This window comes from Nipponia nippon, unplaced genomic scaffold (assembly GCF_047370975.1).
Source record: "Nipponia nippon isolate SJK-2023a ecotype South Korea unplaced genomic scaffold, ASM4737097v1 scaffold_31, whole genome shotgun sequence".
Classification (NCBI taxonomy): Eukaryota; Metazoa; Chordata; class Aves; order Pelecaniformes; family Threskiornithidae; genus Nipponia; species Nipponia nippon.
In genome coordinates this window covers 4139266-4155455 of record NW_028262349.1, presented here as the reverse complement: position 1 = coordinate 4155455, position 16190 = coordinate 4139266, and the positions used below count along the sequence as shown (strand labels likewise).

General features: G+C 46.1%; 1 protein-coding gene across 13 annotated transcripts in view; it reads left to right on the top strand.

Annotated features, from left to right (window-relative positions):
* Positions 1-16190, top strand: part of RFX2 (regulatory factor X2) — a 61168-nt gene that overhangs the window by 24787 nt on the left and 20191 nt on the right. For 3 of the 13 annotated variants that reach the window (XM_087769096.1, XM_087769095.1, XM_087769094.1), the window contains exons 1-6: positions 5066-5274; positions 6009-6121; positions 8845-8934; positions 9933-10012; positions 10703-10967; positions 15312-15386. In XM_087769096.1, coding sequence (XP_087625222.1) covers positions 5268-5274; positions 6009-6121; positions 8845-8934; positions 9933-10012; positions 10703-10967; positions 15312-15386 — 630 coding nt within the window. In that variant the 5' untranslated portion in view covers positions 5066-5267. Of the gene's footprint in view, positions 1-5065; positions 5275-6008; positions 6122-8844; positions 8935-9932; positions 10013-10702; positions 10968-15311; positions 15387-16190 lie in introns of those variants that run through there. The other 10 variants (XM_087769099.1, XM_087769102.1, XM_087769106.1 and 7 more) reach the window with 6 other exon arrangements.

Here is a 16190-nt window from a genome sequence, read left to right as displayed (position 1 = left end):
GGAGCGTTGAGGATTCTCAGTAGTGAATCTATTAAATGTAAAAAACATAATTTTTACTTTTTCTGTAGTCAGGGGAGAAAATACCGCTTAGAGCCCGAATGCGATGGTTAAATAGCATTTTTATTTCTTCTGAGTTCAGTTATTGCTGTTCTGGTTTTCCTATTTATGTAAGCTCCAAGCCAACTAAACCTGAATAAAAGTTCCAGAAACCAAATAGCTATTTTTATATGTAAGCCTTCCTTTCAAAGTATGCAAAAAATGCACAAAACCAAACAAAAAAAGGCAAAAACTTGGGTTTGAATTTTCATCCTAGCAGGTCAATGTTACGGGTGAGAAATAGGTTTTTTAATTAAACTACAAGCTTCCCATTCTTTTCAGTAAAATACCAGGTATCAGGAGATTTCTATACCAAATTCATAGCTGTATCAGGAACTTGTCTATGGAAATGTGACCGTCTGTGATTCCCTGGTTATTTTACCCCCTGGTCAGCCCGAGATCCGTTGAACAGAAAGAAAACTTGGAGCACAAACTGTGCCCAGCTGAGCATCCTGCCTTTGGGTATACTAAATCTCATTAATGAAAAGGCAAGCATAATTATAGCAGGTTCACCTGGAAAAAGAAACTTTTTCCGCCTTTATATCTTAATTTGAAATGAAAGCCATGAAGTACATCCTTCTTTCATCCCAGGTTTACTGGGAAGCTTAAATATAAGGAGCTGTGAGAAACTTTGTCCCAGAGGTGGAATAATTGACTGTTCTTAAAAACAACAGCAGAAAACTCGTCGAAGACATTGTCCTTTCCCTCATTTATGTCCCAGTATTATATTCTATTTTAAAAGTTCTGCCGGAAAAAAAGGATGTAATAAAGGAATTTAAAAAGTTGAAATAAGATTAAAGGATGACCAAGTAAACTTTGAAAAGCAAATGAAATAAAATAGTTTATGATTTGTCTTCAAATGAGCAAGTGATTCACTGAAACAGTAACAATTTTCGTATTTTGAAAGCAACACTAGTATGATTGTATGATTATTCTGGATTAAAAAAAGCATTCACTGCTTGCTGGTGTGGGGTAGCTAATATGGTTTACATTTTCACCTTAAAAAATGGAAGATGTGTAAATACAAGACCTAAATACCCCATGAGAGCCAAGACTGTGCCAGTCCCACCCCTGATTTATGTAAGATGGCTCTTAAAAAATAAGAATAAGGGGGGGGGGGGGGGGGAGTTATATTCACTTCAAATGGTGACATTTTCTTCTAGTATAAAAACACCAAGTAGGTTGGCCCGCAATTACAACCGAAGTGACCCTGGGCCTGAGGAAGGCAGGGACTTAAATCCCCTTTTATTGGAAGCCTGGGAGCCGCCGGGGGTGGCTGCTGGTGCTCGGCTAGCCGTGTGCCCGCACGTCCCGTGGAGCGAGGAGCAGGGCGCCAGAGAAAAACAAACCACATATTTCCCTGGGCAGGCTCCCTGCTCTGGCTCTAATCAGCAGCAGTTAGTAGACATTCGAGGTCTCGGCGTTTAGCTCCGAAACGTTTTTGTTTGAGTGTTCAGGAGCCGATAGTTTATATTAAAACATTCTGTGGAAAAATACTTGCAGCTCCTCCTCATCTCCTGGATGGCAGAGGTCGTGGGCTGCAGCACAGACCGAGCACCCAGGGGCACCCGTCTCACTACTGGGGGCTCTCGCATCAGCCCCCCCTCCTTCCCCAAGCTCTTTTTGGGAGCTGGTGCAGAGGATGCTGCTGCTTTCCCTTCTCGGCCCTCGAAGGCGACTCGCAGGAGAAAGCTGTGTGATATCCTTCTGCTGCCGCCTCCTTTTCTCCCCCGTCTCGCTGCAAACTTGAATGTGAAAAATATTTTGAAATGCTCCTCTTATCTCTGTTTTCCCAGCATTTTGGAGCTGGTTTAGGCAGGAGAGATTAACAAAGGCAAGGCTATTTACATTAAGGCAACGTGGCTTATGAATGAAACGGTGACAATTGGAGTTCTTATCAACCCTGAAGGCTTGTAATATTACTACTTGTCTTTCTCAAATGCATTCAGACTTTGACAGCCCTCTGAGACCCGTGCTTGAAAAATACCTTACCTGGGGGAGTACTGTGGCTTTTTTAGGAGTGGGAAAATTGAAGCACAGGGGAGGGGAAGCATCCTGTTCAAGGTCACAGAGCAAGCTGGTGGCAGAACCAGAAATAGCACCCAGAAGTTATTAGTTTTTTCTGTATTTCCTTTCCTGTCACCGCTGTTTGCTTGGTTACCGAGATAGCTGTGGGTAAACAGAAGGTTTCCAGAGCGCAGCAGCCTTGTTATCTGCCCGATTCATTCAGCGGTGATGCAACCTGGAATCCAGATTTCTGCAATGCCTTCCACAGTTGTGATGCTGCATGTGACATCACTGGCCGCGTTGAGCAACCGGAGTTTTAAACTTGTCTCTACCTGAAACGCCCATGTCCGAGTAAGGCCCTTCTCACTGTGATTTTATTCCTTATGCATGGTCAGGTCCTGTCTGCTCACTCCCCTGGCAAAAATAATTGACTTGACTTTTTGCTTTTCTTAACCCAGTAAGGAGCCCTAGAGCTGAGAAAGTCAACCGTGGATGCTGGTCCTCTCTGTGACCCACCGGCGGCTTTGTTGACTACTAATTAGGTTCTCAGTTTGTGCAAACTCCCCGGTACCAGGGGGGCTGCCAAGCTGTCAGGCTTTCAGCAGCTGTCAGAAGCCACGAGACACCTTTTAATAGCTTCTGTCGGTCACTTCTGCTGTGAGGGAGCTACAGCGTTCTCCCCCAGCCGGGAGCGGGAAGCAAGCGTGGCTTGGATGAACCTCTCTTTCTTAGACCAGCTCTAAGAGGAAGGCAGCAAATCTTTGGGACACAGGAGGGCTCGCTGTTGAGCCACCCAGTCTCTGTTAGGAGAGGATGACCAAGAACACTGTAAAACTTCCTCCTCTGTGGGAGGTGAAAAATGAGATTGAAGGAGAGCAGCGAGTCCTTTCATGGGCATTTGCTTTAGGGATGTGGCAGAACTGCCAAAGAGCCGCACACGCAGACGGCCCAGCTCCAGCAGCCGATGTTCATTAAGGAGCTACAAGAGTGTTCCTTACTTTGCACTCACAGCTCCCAAGAAGAGGGAAGAGCAAGACTTCGGATGCCACGTTTCTTCTCCTCCTTGAAAGCCGATGCTTTATTCATCCTCTGGAGCCTCGGCTCGGGTGCCAGCTCCCTTGGTAGCTGTGCTCCCAGGGTGTCGGCAAAGCTTTGTAGCACCTTGCGACGCCTTCTCAGAGCGTAGGAATTCTGTTTACGTTGTCAGCTTTTCATCAGCGCAAATTAATGTTAGCAGATGGCGCACACATATCTGTCTCTCCAGTTCTCAGGAAGCATGGGATGGCTTTAATGGGAAATGAATTATTCTTTGTCCAGGATGTTTCACTGATAAACAAAATAATAAGAAGTCTTGTACATGTGCCTTGGCGGCCCAGTACTTCTGTGTCTGTCTACCTTGTCTGGAAGTACCAGCTGCAGATTTCATCGGGGTCTTTGTGTCTGGCTTGGTTGTCATCATTAGCAGAGCCTGTGTTTTGTAACAAATCTGACAATAATGTTGATGATTTATTTTGGCAGCAGACAATTCATCTTCCGCCCTGCCTGCCTCTCTCTGGTCTCTTTTGGTCACTGAGGGAAACCAGAAGACAAAATGTATCAGCAGAGATGAGTAGGTGGTAATTTTGAGATAGCATCGCTTCTGAGTGTCCTTTTCTGATTATAACTACACTTGAAGAGAGACCTTTCTGTAGACCTGAAAGGCCGAGATCTGACCCTGCCAGAACCATTCTCAAATAGATCATTAAAATATATTTGGCAACTTACCCAACTCTCCTCTCTAACCTCACTATGCTATATTTTTCCTGTTGCAAAACCCTAGAAAGCTGTGAACTGAAGCCCTGGGCACAAATGATAGACGATAAAACACCCTTGCAAGAGTCAGGGGAATACGTGTGCTAAAAGTGACCCCTCTTCTGCCTGAGCATCTTCACGTGAGCTCTATAAACCTCCGCCTTTGCCAGCACTGCTGGCCAAATGTTTAGTTGCAAATAATTTTAGGCTGGAACAGGCAGGAGGCTATTTCATTAATTTATTGCGAGAGTTATTATTTTCATGATCCCACAGCGCTGTTGCAGCTGGTATCTTCTGACAAAGAGGGTTTGGCTAAAACCCGTGCAGAGGCAGCGATGGGGAGAAGCAGGCGCTGCCTTTATAGAGCGGAGCTGCAGGGACCGGGGTTGTGCGCGTCTGCTACGGGAAGACTTGAGGGCTACGAAGGGACACGAATGGTGATAAATAGTGACTGAATTTCTTTACCTTGTTTCTGGATCATCAAATTAATCTGGTAGCTGTATTTGGAGCAGTGACTATGGGGGCTCTGTATCTACTCTTTCTCCTGGATGCAGAAAGATGTGAAAGAGAAAATTACTTGCAAGCTGTGGGGTTTCAGGGAAGTGGGAAGAGTAATTGGTGTAATTTGCTAATGGGTAGCATGGGAATATGGGGTCAGCACTGCCTGGAAAAAAGTCTTAAAAACCTGTTTTGTGAAGAATCCAAATATTTGGGGACTTTTTCCAGGGCTGAAGGAGAATAAACAGGTAGCTTTTGTAACTTTACCTCTGCCTTGCGTTTGTTTTTACCACAAAGAGCTATCAAATGAGCAGGGTTCTGTGTCCTTCAGTTTCTCATTTTTCCTTTTGCCTCTTAACTTGCACAAAGTTGAGGAAAAAGTTTAAACATTGGATAGAGAAGGGAAATAAACCAGAAAAGATTTCACGCTGTTATTTGGAGGCTACATTACGCTCAGCAGCAAGGCTGAGAAAGGAGAAATGACACCGCTCAAAATCTGGATGTTTCTGAATCTTTTGCTTTTGAAGTGACAGCAGAAACCCTCTTAAAATAGTTTTTTTAAACAGGAACTTTCACAAGAAACTGAGAAAAAAAGGCTCCCCCCCCATATTACATCAAAAACTCCCAAAAGATGTTGTCTGTTCTTGGGAAGCCCCATTGCAGCAACCCTCGGTGTCCCTCAGGTGTCTGGGCTTTAACATGCCCCGCGGGGGACAGACACGGGGTGCCGGGGCAGTGCCGCAAGGGAGCGAGGAGACCCGGGGGATGGAGGGCCTGTGCTGCAGGGCAGGCGCTCGGCCCTGCTCGCCTGCCGCCCCTCCATCCCCAGGACATTCCCGCGTGGCCCTTGGGATGCTTCCCAGGGTGGCTCAGCCATGCTGGGTGAGTGCCGGGACAGGGGGACCCGGGTGACTGGGTTCTGAGGGCAACAGCCCCACAGGGCGGCAGCGTGGGAGCGGGACCGCGGGCGATGGCGTGTCTGTGTTGGGGGACCTTGGTGAGGCTGATGGGATTTTGGGGCAAGGGCACGGATGGGAGAGTGGAGGTGGTTCTTTGTGGGGATGGTTTGCGGGTTTTAAAATGATGGTCAATCACTGCTCTTCTGCCATTCATGTCTGATTATCGGTTGTGATTATAAACCCAAATTGACCACCCCGCTTTCCAGACGAAAGCATTAGCTAAGTTCCAGGCATGTACTTAGACTCGATTAATTTTTTTTTTTTTTGCGGTAGTTAAACATGATAAGGCAGAGGGGGAGAAAAAAAGATTTTTAAAATATGCTCTTACTCTTCCAGATCTGAAGTTATCCTCACTATGACACAATAATTTTCCAACACTACTTTTCAGTTATATTTAGAAGTGCATTTTCTGTTCCTTCCCTGTCCTTTCTGTGGAACAATTGTGCAACTTTCTTTTTTCTTAATATAATACTGTATTAAAATTAGCTCCAAGACTAAAAAAGAGTCCTCTGTGTAGGAAGGTAGCTACCTTCCTTCCTAGCACTTCCCCTGGATCTTCCACTGGGATTTTGTTCCCGTTAGCCATGGGTTCCTGGGGCGGTTGCGGCGGTGCGTAGCTGTGCTTTCCCTGGCTGATCTCTCCTCTGCTCTCCCCAGCAGTGAGCATGCAGAGTTCAGAGGGTGGATCAGACTCAGCAGCTTCTGTGGCACTTCACGCGTCTGCATCAGCCCAAGCTCCGGTAGTGCAGCCAGTGCCAGCGTCTCAGCAGGTAACGTATGCACAGCTGGGAGTGCCGTTTCCATGGAGAAGAGACCTCTTTTACTGGCAGATGTATTTTAATCCAGGGTTTTTCTATGGGGGAGAGGATTGTTAATCAGCTCATTGAGGTAGCGGGGAGAACCTGTTCCTTGACTTCGTGTTGATAAAGGCTGTAGATATTTCATGTGTTAGCCCTACAAATATGCAAGCTTTAAAAGGTGGGATTTTTTAACTTAGCTCCCCAAGGAAGTAAATTCATGCCAGTTGGGTGTTTGCTTCAGTATAATATCCTGTTGTCATTATTTGGTGTGTCAATAAAAGCAGGAGCAAATGAAACTGTCCTTAAAGGCATCTCTGCAAATAGGGTACCGAGCTCAACAGAGAAGAGGTGGAGGGAGCGCTAGTGCGGGGAGAGGGTGGAGGAGCCTGACATTGGTAGGTGGATCCTGACGTCTTAAATTGGAGAGGGGGTATTCATGACTCATAGACATGAATATGATGTGTTTGGGAGGTCTCCTGATAGACGAGAAATGATAGCTTCAGCTGATGAATGAAAACTACCTAATGCAAAACGGGAAGGGTTAAGTAAAACTGGTTCCTTTTTATGCTCTTTGGGGAACTATCAAAGGACGTTTCTGTCGCAGGAAGCTGGAGGGATAAGAGGATGGGTGGGTATAGCTTAGCTACACCCTTCTCCAACTCCCAAGTGAGCAGAAGTAGCTGCCATTGGATGCTGATGAAAAGGAAAAATTAAAAATTGTGAACTGGTAGGAGCATTCGGTTCACCAGGAGACGTGGACACTCACACTGTGTGATTCGGTGTGTGGTTGGCCAGCTCTCTGTCATCTTTCAGACTTCCCATCTTCGATTTCTCTGGGTGACGTTTCTTGTTCGTATTGTAATGATGTGGATATCGCTGATCAATAGCGTCAAGGGTCTTAGGGTTCGTCAGTCATTAGTGTGAATTTGACTGTGAAAACATGTTAAAGAAGTTTAGAAAACCCATTGGCTTTGGGTTATGAAATTACCCGTCCAGCCTTTGCCGGTGCTGTCATCATGACATGGAGTATTGAGTGGAATTCCATGGATTAAGGAAGACCCAGAGGATCGTGGAAGATTGCTGAGGAGGAGGAGCACCCAGAGCCTTCCCTTCTCGCCAGCAGCACAAAGACAATACTAGGAATGAACTACTGGCAGCACGACTGGTGTGAGGCTGCAGCCTTTGGTGTTGTTGATCACTGGTCTACCTTTCAGTGTGAGAGAAGGCTGTATGAACAGGATGGCCTCATCTTACAGGTTGGGGATGATTTTTTTTTTTTGGTTGGAAGGTAGTAGCAGCAACCGGACAGGCAGTGACAAATTACACAAGTAGCTGAGCTGGGCAGCTGTGTCAAAGGAGGAGATGTGTCGTTTGGTAAAAGCAATGACAGAGAATGGGTAAAAAGTAGGAGAAAGGAACAGGTCTTTCTGAGACTTTGATGTAGGTGGCATTGCCTGACTTGAAAAAGGGCTTTTAATGTGCCCATCGTGCACTGGTTACAGCCTCTTTTGGAGAGAAAACGGACAAAGTGTTGGGCGGCATAAGTGTACGTGTCCTTATCGCTAGCTCAGCTGCGGGATCTCTGATGTACCCAGACTTACTGGAGGTCAGCCTGGGGACTGGTGATGTAGAGGCTGCCTAGAAATCTGGGCAGTTATCATATTGCTATAATTCTGCTAGAACAGAACTTCTGGCTGGTTACAAAGGGCATGTTGGAAGGTTGTCAGAGGGCTAAAAATCATAAATATGTATGTATAAGGTAGCCAGTGATTGTCAAGGTCTCTTCTAGGATTCATGTGGGATTGTTTTGCAGCTTTTTGTTCGGTTGGCCCAATCTGCTGGGTATTTTTAAAGCCTGAAGCCACAGAGGATGACTGTCTCCTTGGAAAAGGTCCTTGTCAGTTCAAAAGGCCATTCTGATAACTGGCTTGAATGTTTCCTTTCTTACTCTCATGCCGGTACCCAGGCTCTGTTCCCATGGGCCTCACTGAATTGTTTCTTTCCATCTACCACGTCCCCATGCTTGTTTTGCTGGACCTGCAAGGTGCTTGGCACTTTACGAGACGCGTGTCCAACCTCAAACCAAATGCCGAGCGTAACACAAAGAGCAGGGGGATGATGGAAATGCCAGCGGAGAGGCAGAGGACAGAGTGACCACCACAAGGCAACACAAAGCGTTTCTGTGCCCTTGGTGGAGATGCAGAACCATCTGAGCTTTGGTGCTGGCAGAAACCGTAAGGGCTGCGGCACCTCAGAGAGTGTGATTTCACGTCGCGCGAGGCAGAGCGTGGTTTGGTATGGCAGCTGTAAGAGCAGAAACCTTGCAGCCCTAGGAGGAAAATGTGAATGTGTGAGGAGTGGTTCTTGTTCAGCTGCGACTGAACCTCCTGTTGAGCTCCTCTCGTCAATCAGCTGTTTGCTGTTATTTCCTTGCGTGGAGACTTAAAGATGGTCCATGTCAGAAAATGTGGATTCAGCTCTCTGCTTTTCCCAGGTTTAGGGTACTGAGCTCAGGCTGGTGTCCGGTGCAGATTGCATTGGAAGGGGATGGGAACCGCAGGGATGCTAAGTAAGGGGTACTGCTGCCTCTGGAGCAGCAGGCAAGCTTTCCATGGAAGTTTGAAAGAGAATACCTAACTCACCTGTGTTACAGACTGAAAGTAAGTGTATGTTACTGTATCTTCTTCTTTCAGAGGGTTTTGGTCCAAGCAGCAGGCTCCGCTCCCAAAGGAGCGCAGATGCAGCAAATCTCTGTTCCCAGAGTTCAGCAGGTTCCACAACAGGTAATATCTCTGGGGTGGGACACCACGCAGGGACCCCCGTGTCAACAGGACCCCACGTCCCCCATGGCATTTGAAGCTGTGCCAGATAGCTGCTTAGAAAAAACCCTGCTCTTAATGAAAGACTTGTGTGCAATTAGAGAGCTGGAGATCACTGTGAGAGCAGCTTTCTCCATCTCTCCCTTTCTTAGACTGATGGCAAAAGAAACTCTCAAGATATTTAAAGTTTTGAAAGAACCTTTACTGTGGCAGTTGTCTTTCGTACATTTGAAGATTCGATGGATGCTTTTAATTGCCATTTAAAAGCAGTCCTCCTCTGTAAAGATTTTTTTAGAGGCAAAGTGTTTGGGATTTTTTTTAATTACACAAATAAATGTACTGACTGCATGTGGCTTCATAGAAGGGTTAGGTGACAGAGAGCCGTGCAAGTGTTTTTATTTATCTGAACTTTGCCTTTTGCAGTCCTTGTTTCCTAAGAAACCAGGCATATGTGGTGCTGCTTCATGTGGACAGTGAGTCTGACTCTCTTGACTTTTTCCTCTAGCAATTTTTTATTTGGTTGCTCAGTTTCAGAAAAAAAACTTGACAGAGGGCAACTCTGTCCCTCCCAGACCAATGAAAAAGGGAGCTGGGGTGCAGATGGACACTGCCAACCTCCTCTCTGAAGGCAAGGCTGCAGCATGATCTCACCCTTATTAGTCAGCGGAGAACCAGCCCTGAGACATGTGTGCAGAGGAAACCCAGCTCCATTGTTTCCACTGCTCACGGAGCAAATACTTATTTATTTCTTTTTATTTGACCTTTTAAAATAAATACGTCCTTTGGGATTCCTAAGCATGTGGGCTTCTGTTTGTTTTCTTTTTCTTTTTCTTTTTCTTTTAAAAAGAAAGCCTAAATGTCAAGGTAGGGTTGAAAGTCATTTAAGGTTGTAATATGCAATTTCTCCCGCTGTTCCTAGGCAATAACATACCCATAACTGGAGTTTATGATGCTTGTTTCAGGTGCAATCCGTGCAGCACGTATATCCATCCCAGGTCCAGTATGTGGAAGGAGGAGAAGCTGTTTATACCAACGGAACCATGTAAGAGTCTCTTGTTGGCTGTAGCAGAGCCCCTCTTCCCCTCCCAGCTGGGTTGAGCCCTTCGGTCCTCCCAGGCTCCTTCCATCCCGGCCCTGCTGCTGACACTGCCCGCCGTTAAAAGGAGGAAGAGGAGGAACCGTTTCACATTCTACATTGTGTGCACGGGGGTGGTTTCAGCCACACTCCAGCCTTGGGGGAGGCGTTGTCCTCATGGAGGGACTGTTCTCCAGGGAATCCAGCTACATAAAAGAGTCTGGTATCTTCCTCTGCCCAGCCCATCGCGTGGTGAGGTGGGGCACCTTTAGGAACCAGAGCGTAACTGCTAGAGGAAGAAAGGGGGTTCGTCAGGTTTCCTCTTCCTCCTCTCTGCTGTGTCCCCACTTTGGGCCTGATGCCCCCGCTGCCCTCCGGGATGCTCTCAGCCTTCCCTGCCGAGGTTGCCCACAGTGGCTGCAGAGCGCCTCCTGGGCTTTTGCTCCAGGGCTGTCACAGGACTGATTAACATTGGGAGGAGTGATTTTTACAGCACAGGGTTCAATTTCAATGGAGCAAATCCCACTGACAATGGAGACGAGTTTTTTTTTAAAAGGTGGTCCAGATTGCAGAAACTATTGTCCATGAGATTAGCTCTGCAAGCTCCTCTCCACCCAAGGTGTGCTCCACCTCCTGACCCTGTTGTTCCTTTGACAGACGAGCCGCCTACTCCTACAACACCGAAGCTCAGATTTACACCCCCAGCAGTGCAGCATCCTATTTCGAGCCGCAGGGAGGTGGAGCTCAGGTGACTACAGCGGCATCCTCTCCTACAGCCATTCCCTCTCACAACATGGTGGGCATCACCATGGACATTGGGGGAAGTCCGATCCTCTCCGGCTCGGGAGCCTATCTCATTCATGGGGGGATGGAAAACACTAGACATTCTCTGTCACATACTTCACGCTCCTCTCCAGCAACGGTATGTAGCCCTGCAGATGTTGCAGCTCGGGGGCCAGGAATTATTCCAAGGGAACTGAAAAGCCTTCAGAAAATAAAACTTCCTATCGTTATCACTGTGTATATGTCTGTATAACATGCCATGCAAATGCAAGCGAGAGAATAGACACTGGTGTACTACAGATATTTTTCAACAGGAGTTTGGGATGTCTCTCTTGCTGGTGGGCAGAGGCTTGTCAAACTTGCTGGGTGGATCGCTGAAATTATGCAGCATGGAGATAAGAGAAGATTCTCGAGGGTTTTGTTTTTTTTTTTTTTTTTCCCTAAGCAAAATGTTTTGGCTTTGCAATTCAAAAGAATTGTCTATGTTTACATTTTCTAATAAGTATAACATCTGAACACGGGGCTTGGCTTACCCAAAATAAGGAAATATATAAATGTATTTTTAATTATGAAGAGACCTGAAAAATCCATTATTAGCACAGTGGATAATTAGCACGTAAGGTATGTCAAGCTGATCATGCCAAATGCACAGTGATTGAAAAGCCTTTGTATATATCTCCTACACCATTGTGTATTCTGTCCATGCCATGTGTTACAGAAAATGTATTTTCGGGATAATACTGATCAAACAGAAATGTTTTAAAGCTCTAATTTTTTTAATCATGTCCCTCCAACTGTCAGTCGAGGTGCCAGGTTGCTAGAAGCACAGCTGTACAGCTGCGTGGGACTCGGGGGATACAGCGATTAACCCCAAACAGCCTTTCTGCAGCTGGAAGCTACCAGGGCTTTTATCTGAGAATCTACCAGCCCTTAGTAGCAGCTGTGGCCAGGAGTGGGCTGGAGCTCTGCTCACCTTCCTTTCCAGACTGACTTCTGTGTGTTTATATGTTTGTATGTAAACATAATTACAAATGTAGGTGCAATTCAGGGTATGTGGCCAGATTAATGTGAACAGCACCACCCAGGGAGAAAAACAGGAGCCGTTTGCTACCGAGTACTCTTGAAATTCTGGCCGGTTAGGTTGTACTTTCTTTTTCCACGGTTTTAGAATACAGACGTCACATTTTTTTGAATCTTTGTGCCTTGAAAGGTTGCCTTTGATCCCGGAGTAAATGTGCTCTGCCTTAGGTAGAGGTAGCTGCTCTGCCTTAGGTAGAGGTAGCTATCTGTGGGGAAAAGTCCTTAGCTTTGGGGGGAAGGGAAAAGGACAGATGTGTCTGGGTTAGCTGGGCTTCGTTTCTTGTGTGAGAATTCTCCGTGTGTGTATTTTAACTGTTCATAGATAAAAACTAGCATTGGACATCCTGATTTTTGCTCAAGCTTGTTATTTTGAAGAAAGTAGCTGCTGATTTTGTCACCTCCGAGAAACTGCATCTTGCAAAGCTGCACAACATTACTCTTGGGTTTTGGCTTGGGGTTTGTTTTATTTTTTTTAATTTCCATGGTGTTGGGCACAACGTAAAAAGCACGAGTAGAATATGTGTCAATAGAAATGTCCCATGAACAGCTTTAGTTTGTAGCTGTCTATCACATGGGATAAAGCTGTTCAGGAAAAACGGAATTTAGGAAGTGACCTGTATGAAAATGCATCTGAAATAAATTCACTCTGTTGCATGCAGGAATGAACTTTCAGAAGGTATTTTTAACACAAAATGTCTGTGGCTCTTGTGGAGGGGCTCAAGAGGGTCAAATAGCGCGTAGATGCGGGTCTGGAAGACAGTACAGGGATGTGTCTGTGTGTGGTTTTCAGTTCTTTCAGCACAGACCAGAGTTGGAGGGGGATGGAGAGAGCCACGATAACTGCTTTCAATTTCACATGGTAACGGGTGAGCAGACAGTGGAAGGCTTAAGGAAAGAAATGACTAAATCAAATCAACGCGTAGGAACATTATTTTTCGTTGCAATGTCTTGCTTAAACAGAGAATAGGCAAGGCTGGTGTTAAAGAGGCCGGAGAGGCTGTAGTCCTGGCAAAATGTGTTTGGGGCAGGATTAAGAGCTTTGTGGAGAGAAAGAAGAGTGCAGCTCATGCAGATGTAGGCAAGGAAGCCGTAGTGTTTGCATGTGGCCTTGGGAGAGTGGTGCAAAGGGGATGGATGTCAAAGCGGCCAGCAATGCGAGGGCTTGGCAACGTGAGAGGCAGCTGCAAGGAATGGGGAAGCGAGAGGGCTTGGAGGGTGTTGAACGCTTGAGGCAGAGCCGGCACTGAGACCTCGAAAGCGAGGAGAGGATCTTCAGAGGAGCCTGGGAACAAGGTAGCGCTTCAGAATTAGCAGTGGTCTAAGAGCTGCCTCAGGAGGCTGAGGGATGTTTGGTAAAGACTGTATGTACACTACAATAAAATCTTCAAATATTTGAAGAAAGCCGCCTTCCATATCTGCTGGAATAATGATGTTCTGCTCCATCGAATGGGCTGAACCAGCACATGAAGAAGTCCCATTCAATGTCTGTGCCAACAGAGCACTATTAATCTTCATTTAAATTAGGCTATACCAAGAGAGACAATCCTTGAGACCTCCCCTAAGTGGGTCCTCAGAGCTCCTCACCTTTGTGCAGGGCCATTTAAGAGCTTTTAGTCTTTCCCCTGTAATATTTTTTTTCTGCAGATGCAAGGTGTCCATTTGTACGGGACGCTTACCAAAATGCCAAAAGGACAGGCAGTGTTTGTGTGCTTGCCTAAGAGGTGTTGCTCAACCAGCACTGCCGCTGCTCTTGAACAGAGGAAGGAAACGGTGTCTCCCTCGAACACTGACTCATTTCCTGAAGGCTGCATCAGCGATCAGTCTTTGGTTCCTCATGGTACATCACCGTGTGCTAGAGTTTTCTCAAAAAAACCACTGATGCAGTCTTAGGCTGACCCTTTTTTGAATTCAGCGATAACTTCTTGCCACAGTGATGGCACTTCTGGATGGAAACCAAGGGACGTGTGCTGGAGGTGCTTGGACAGAGTATCACATTCCGACATGGATATGGCACAGACTGTGTCTTTGGTTGTTGAATATTACTTCAGAAAGTAGATCTGATTTGTTCTGTTCTCCCACCTTTCTGGCAGAGCTTGGTTTTGTAAACGGCTGGTTTTATCTCGGCCTTTTATCTTCGCCATGCTATGAGTCAGTGCAAACTGGAGTACGGGGAGCTGGCTAGTACCTGAAGGAGGCCATCGACAGATCATTGTGCAGATGCTTTGTGCATGTGCCTACAGATGAGTGCACAACCATGCATGTTAAATGAGGGCAGATGCTGGAGATAGCTGCTGACTGCAAGTTTTACTGGCTGATGTGTGCTGCCTTGTCCTGCCTGCACTAACAGGTCACACGTAACAGGGTTTTGAGAACCTCTACTGGAGAGAAACAGCAGGTTCTGCTCCTGCCAGTCCCTTAATGTGGGTTGTTTTTTTTTTTTTTTTGGTTTGGGGGGATTTTTTTTTGTTCCTCACTTGGAAAAGGCTTGTGCTCAGGAGCACTAGAGCCCTGGGACCAGCAGCCATCTGCTAAGTAGTTTGCCAGAGATTGCCCAGGGAGCCCCAGTGGCAGAAAGGAGAAGGCAAGAAGGGTCCAGGAGAGGGTCCGGGCACAGGGCAGCAGCCATAGCTGGGCTGCGTGTAGAGCAGGAGGTAGGCAGAGGGAAGCAAGGGGGCTCTTCAGGGGCTGGAACGGCTCAGCGTGACTCCGCTTGCGGAAGCTCAGATCAATGGAAATGAGCACAAGTAGCATCAAGATGTGCCAGCCTGTCTTCACGGGAAGAAGCTCGCTTAATTGAAACCTGTCTTCTTCCTTCAGAGTCCCTTTGCAGTTCTCTTCAGTAGCAAAGAGCTCTTATCTGTTCCAGCTTATGCATTCTGTGTGTCAGCCTTCCTCGTGCCCCTGTTTTGTTTAGTTGCTGTTAGCTTTTTGTCAAAATGTTAAGAAGTAATAATAACCGAAGTCATTACTTCCAGTTTTCCTTGAAAGATCTGGGTAAAAGGCACTTTCTCTGTAGCAAATCTCCTTTGACCTGCTGCGGCGTATCTGTCTGGTGGTGTTTTGGTCTAGGCATGAAGGGGAAAGGAGAAGGAAAACTGCTTCTCTTTTATAAATGGGCCATGCATATAGTGGAAGATCAAAAGCCCCCTGGTCTCGCTCTTTCGCCCTAGTAGGGATTCTTGCTGTGTTGTTAGTTTGCATGCCACACAATAACGTCTCTGCAGCTTCATCCCATACGGACTGTGCCTCATCTGTTTGCCTCTTTTTCACAAGCCTGTTGATATAAAGCATTAATCATTCAAATATTAATAAAGAAATAATAATCCTGGCTGTTGCTAACTATCTGATTTCCTTTCTTTTTCTTTTTTTCCTTTTTTTTTTTCCCTGTGCACATTTTCTTTAGCTTGAAATGGCGATTGAAAACCTACAAAAAAATGAAGGGATTACATCACACAAAAGCAGTTTGCTCAACAGCCATGTAAGTTACAATCGGAATTTACAACCTTTTTCCTGCTTCGGTAGGAGCATTATTTGTAGCCCTTTGGTGTATTCGACAGCACGAGCCACTCCGAGCAGCCTGTGATTCAGCTGTGCTGCCCAAAGCAGCCCATTCCCAAGAAACAAGACTCTGCAAGAAGTGCCGTGATGTTCATGTTTGTTTATGAGATGCTCTGGATTCTGTTAACTGCCTCTACCCTGTGTTTATTTATTTCATCTGCCTTGCAATGGAAATTGCTGGCAATTAGATAAACCCATTTGTGGGGGTTCTTTCCTTTCACTGGAATTGAAAGATGGCTGGAAAATAACTTGCAATTCTACAGCAATAACTTGGCGTGAATCATGACAGATACCCCTTAGATAGTGTGTACCAAAAGCTACTCCTGTGAATGCCTTTATTGCCTCTTTTCGTGCCTCAGGAAGACCATTACTGTTACAATGCTATGCTAAATCCATTTGCTAGACCTCTTTCTTCTCACTATGCCAACAATTTCCCTGCTTTGTGTGACGTTTCCACTGTTCTGCTGGGCCTTCTGCGTCATGGTTTATGGCTCCCATGCAGTAATGCTTAACGGTGGGCACATGCTTGTGTGAGATTTGAAGGGTCTAATTCAAGTCCTCTTGAAGTCGTTGGACTTAGCCTTGACTTCACTGTGTTTTGGATTAGGCTGAAGCATGTTCTGCACTGATAAATCACAGTGCACAAAGTGGTACTTTGTTATTCTAACAGATTTCCTTTTGCTTTGTATTTGGGGGCAGATCTGTTGTCATTCTTAGGTCCTGC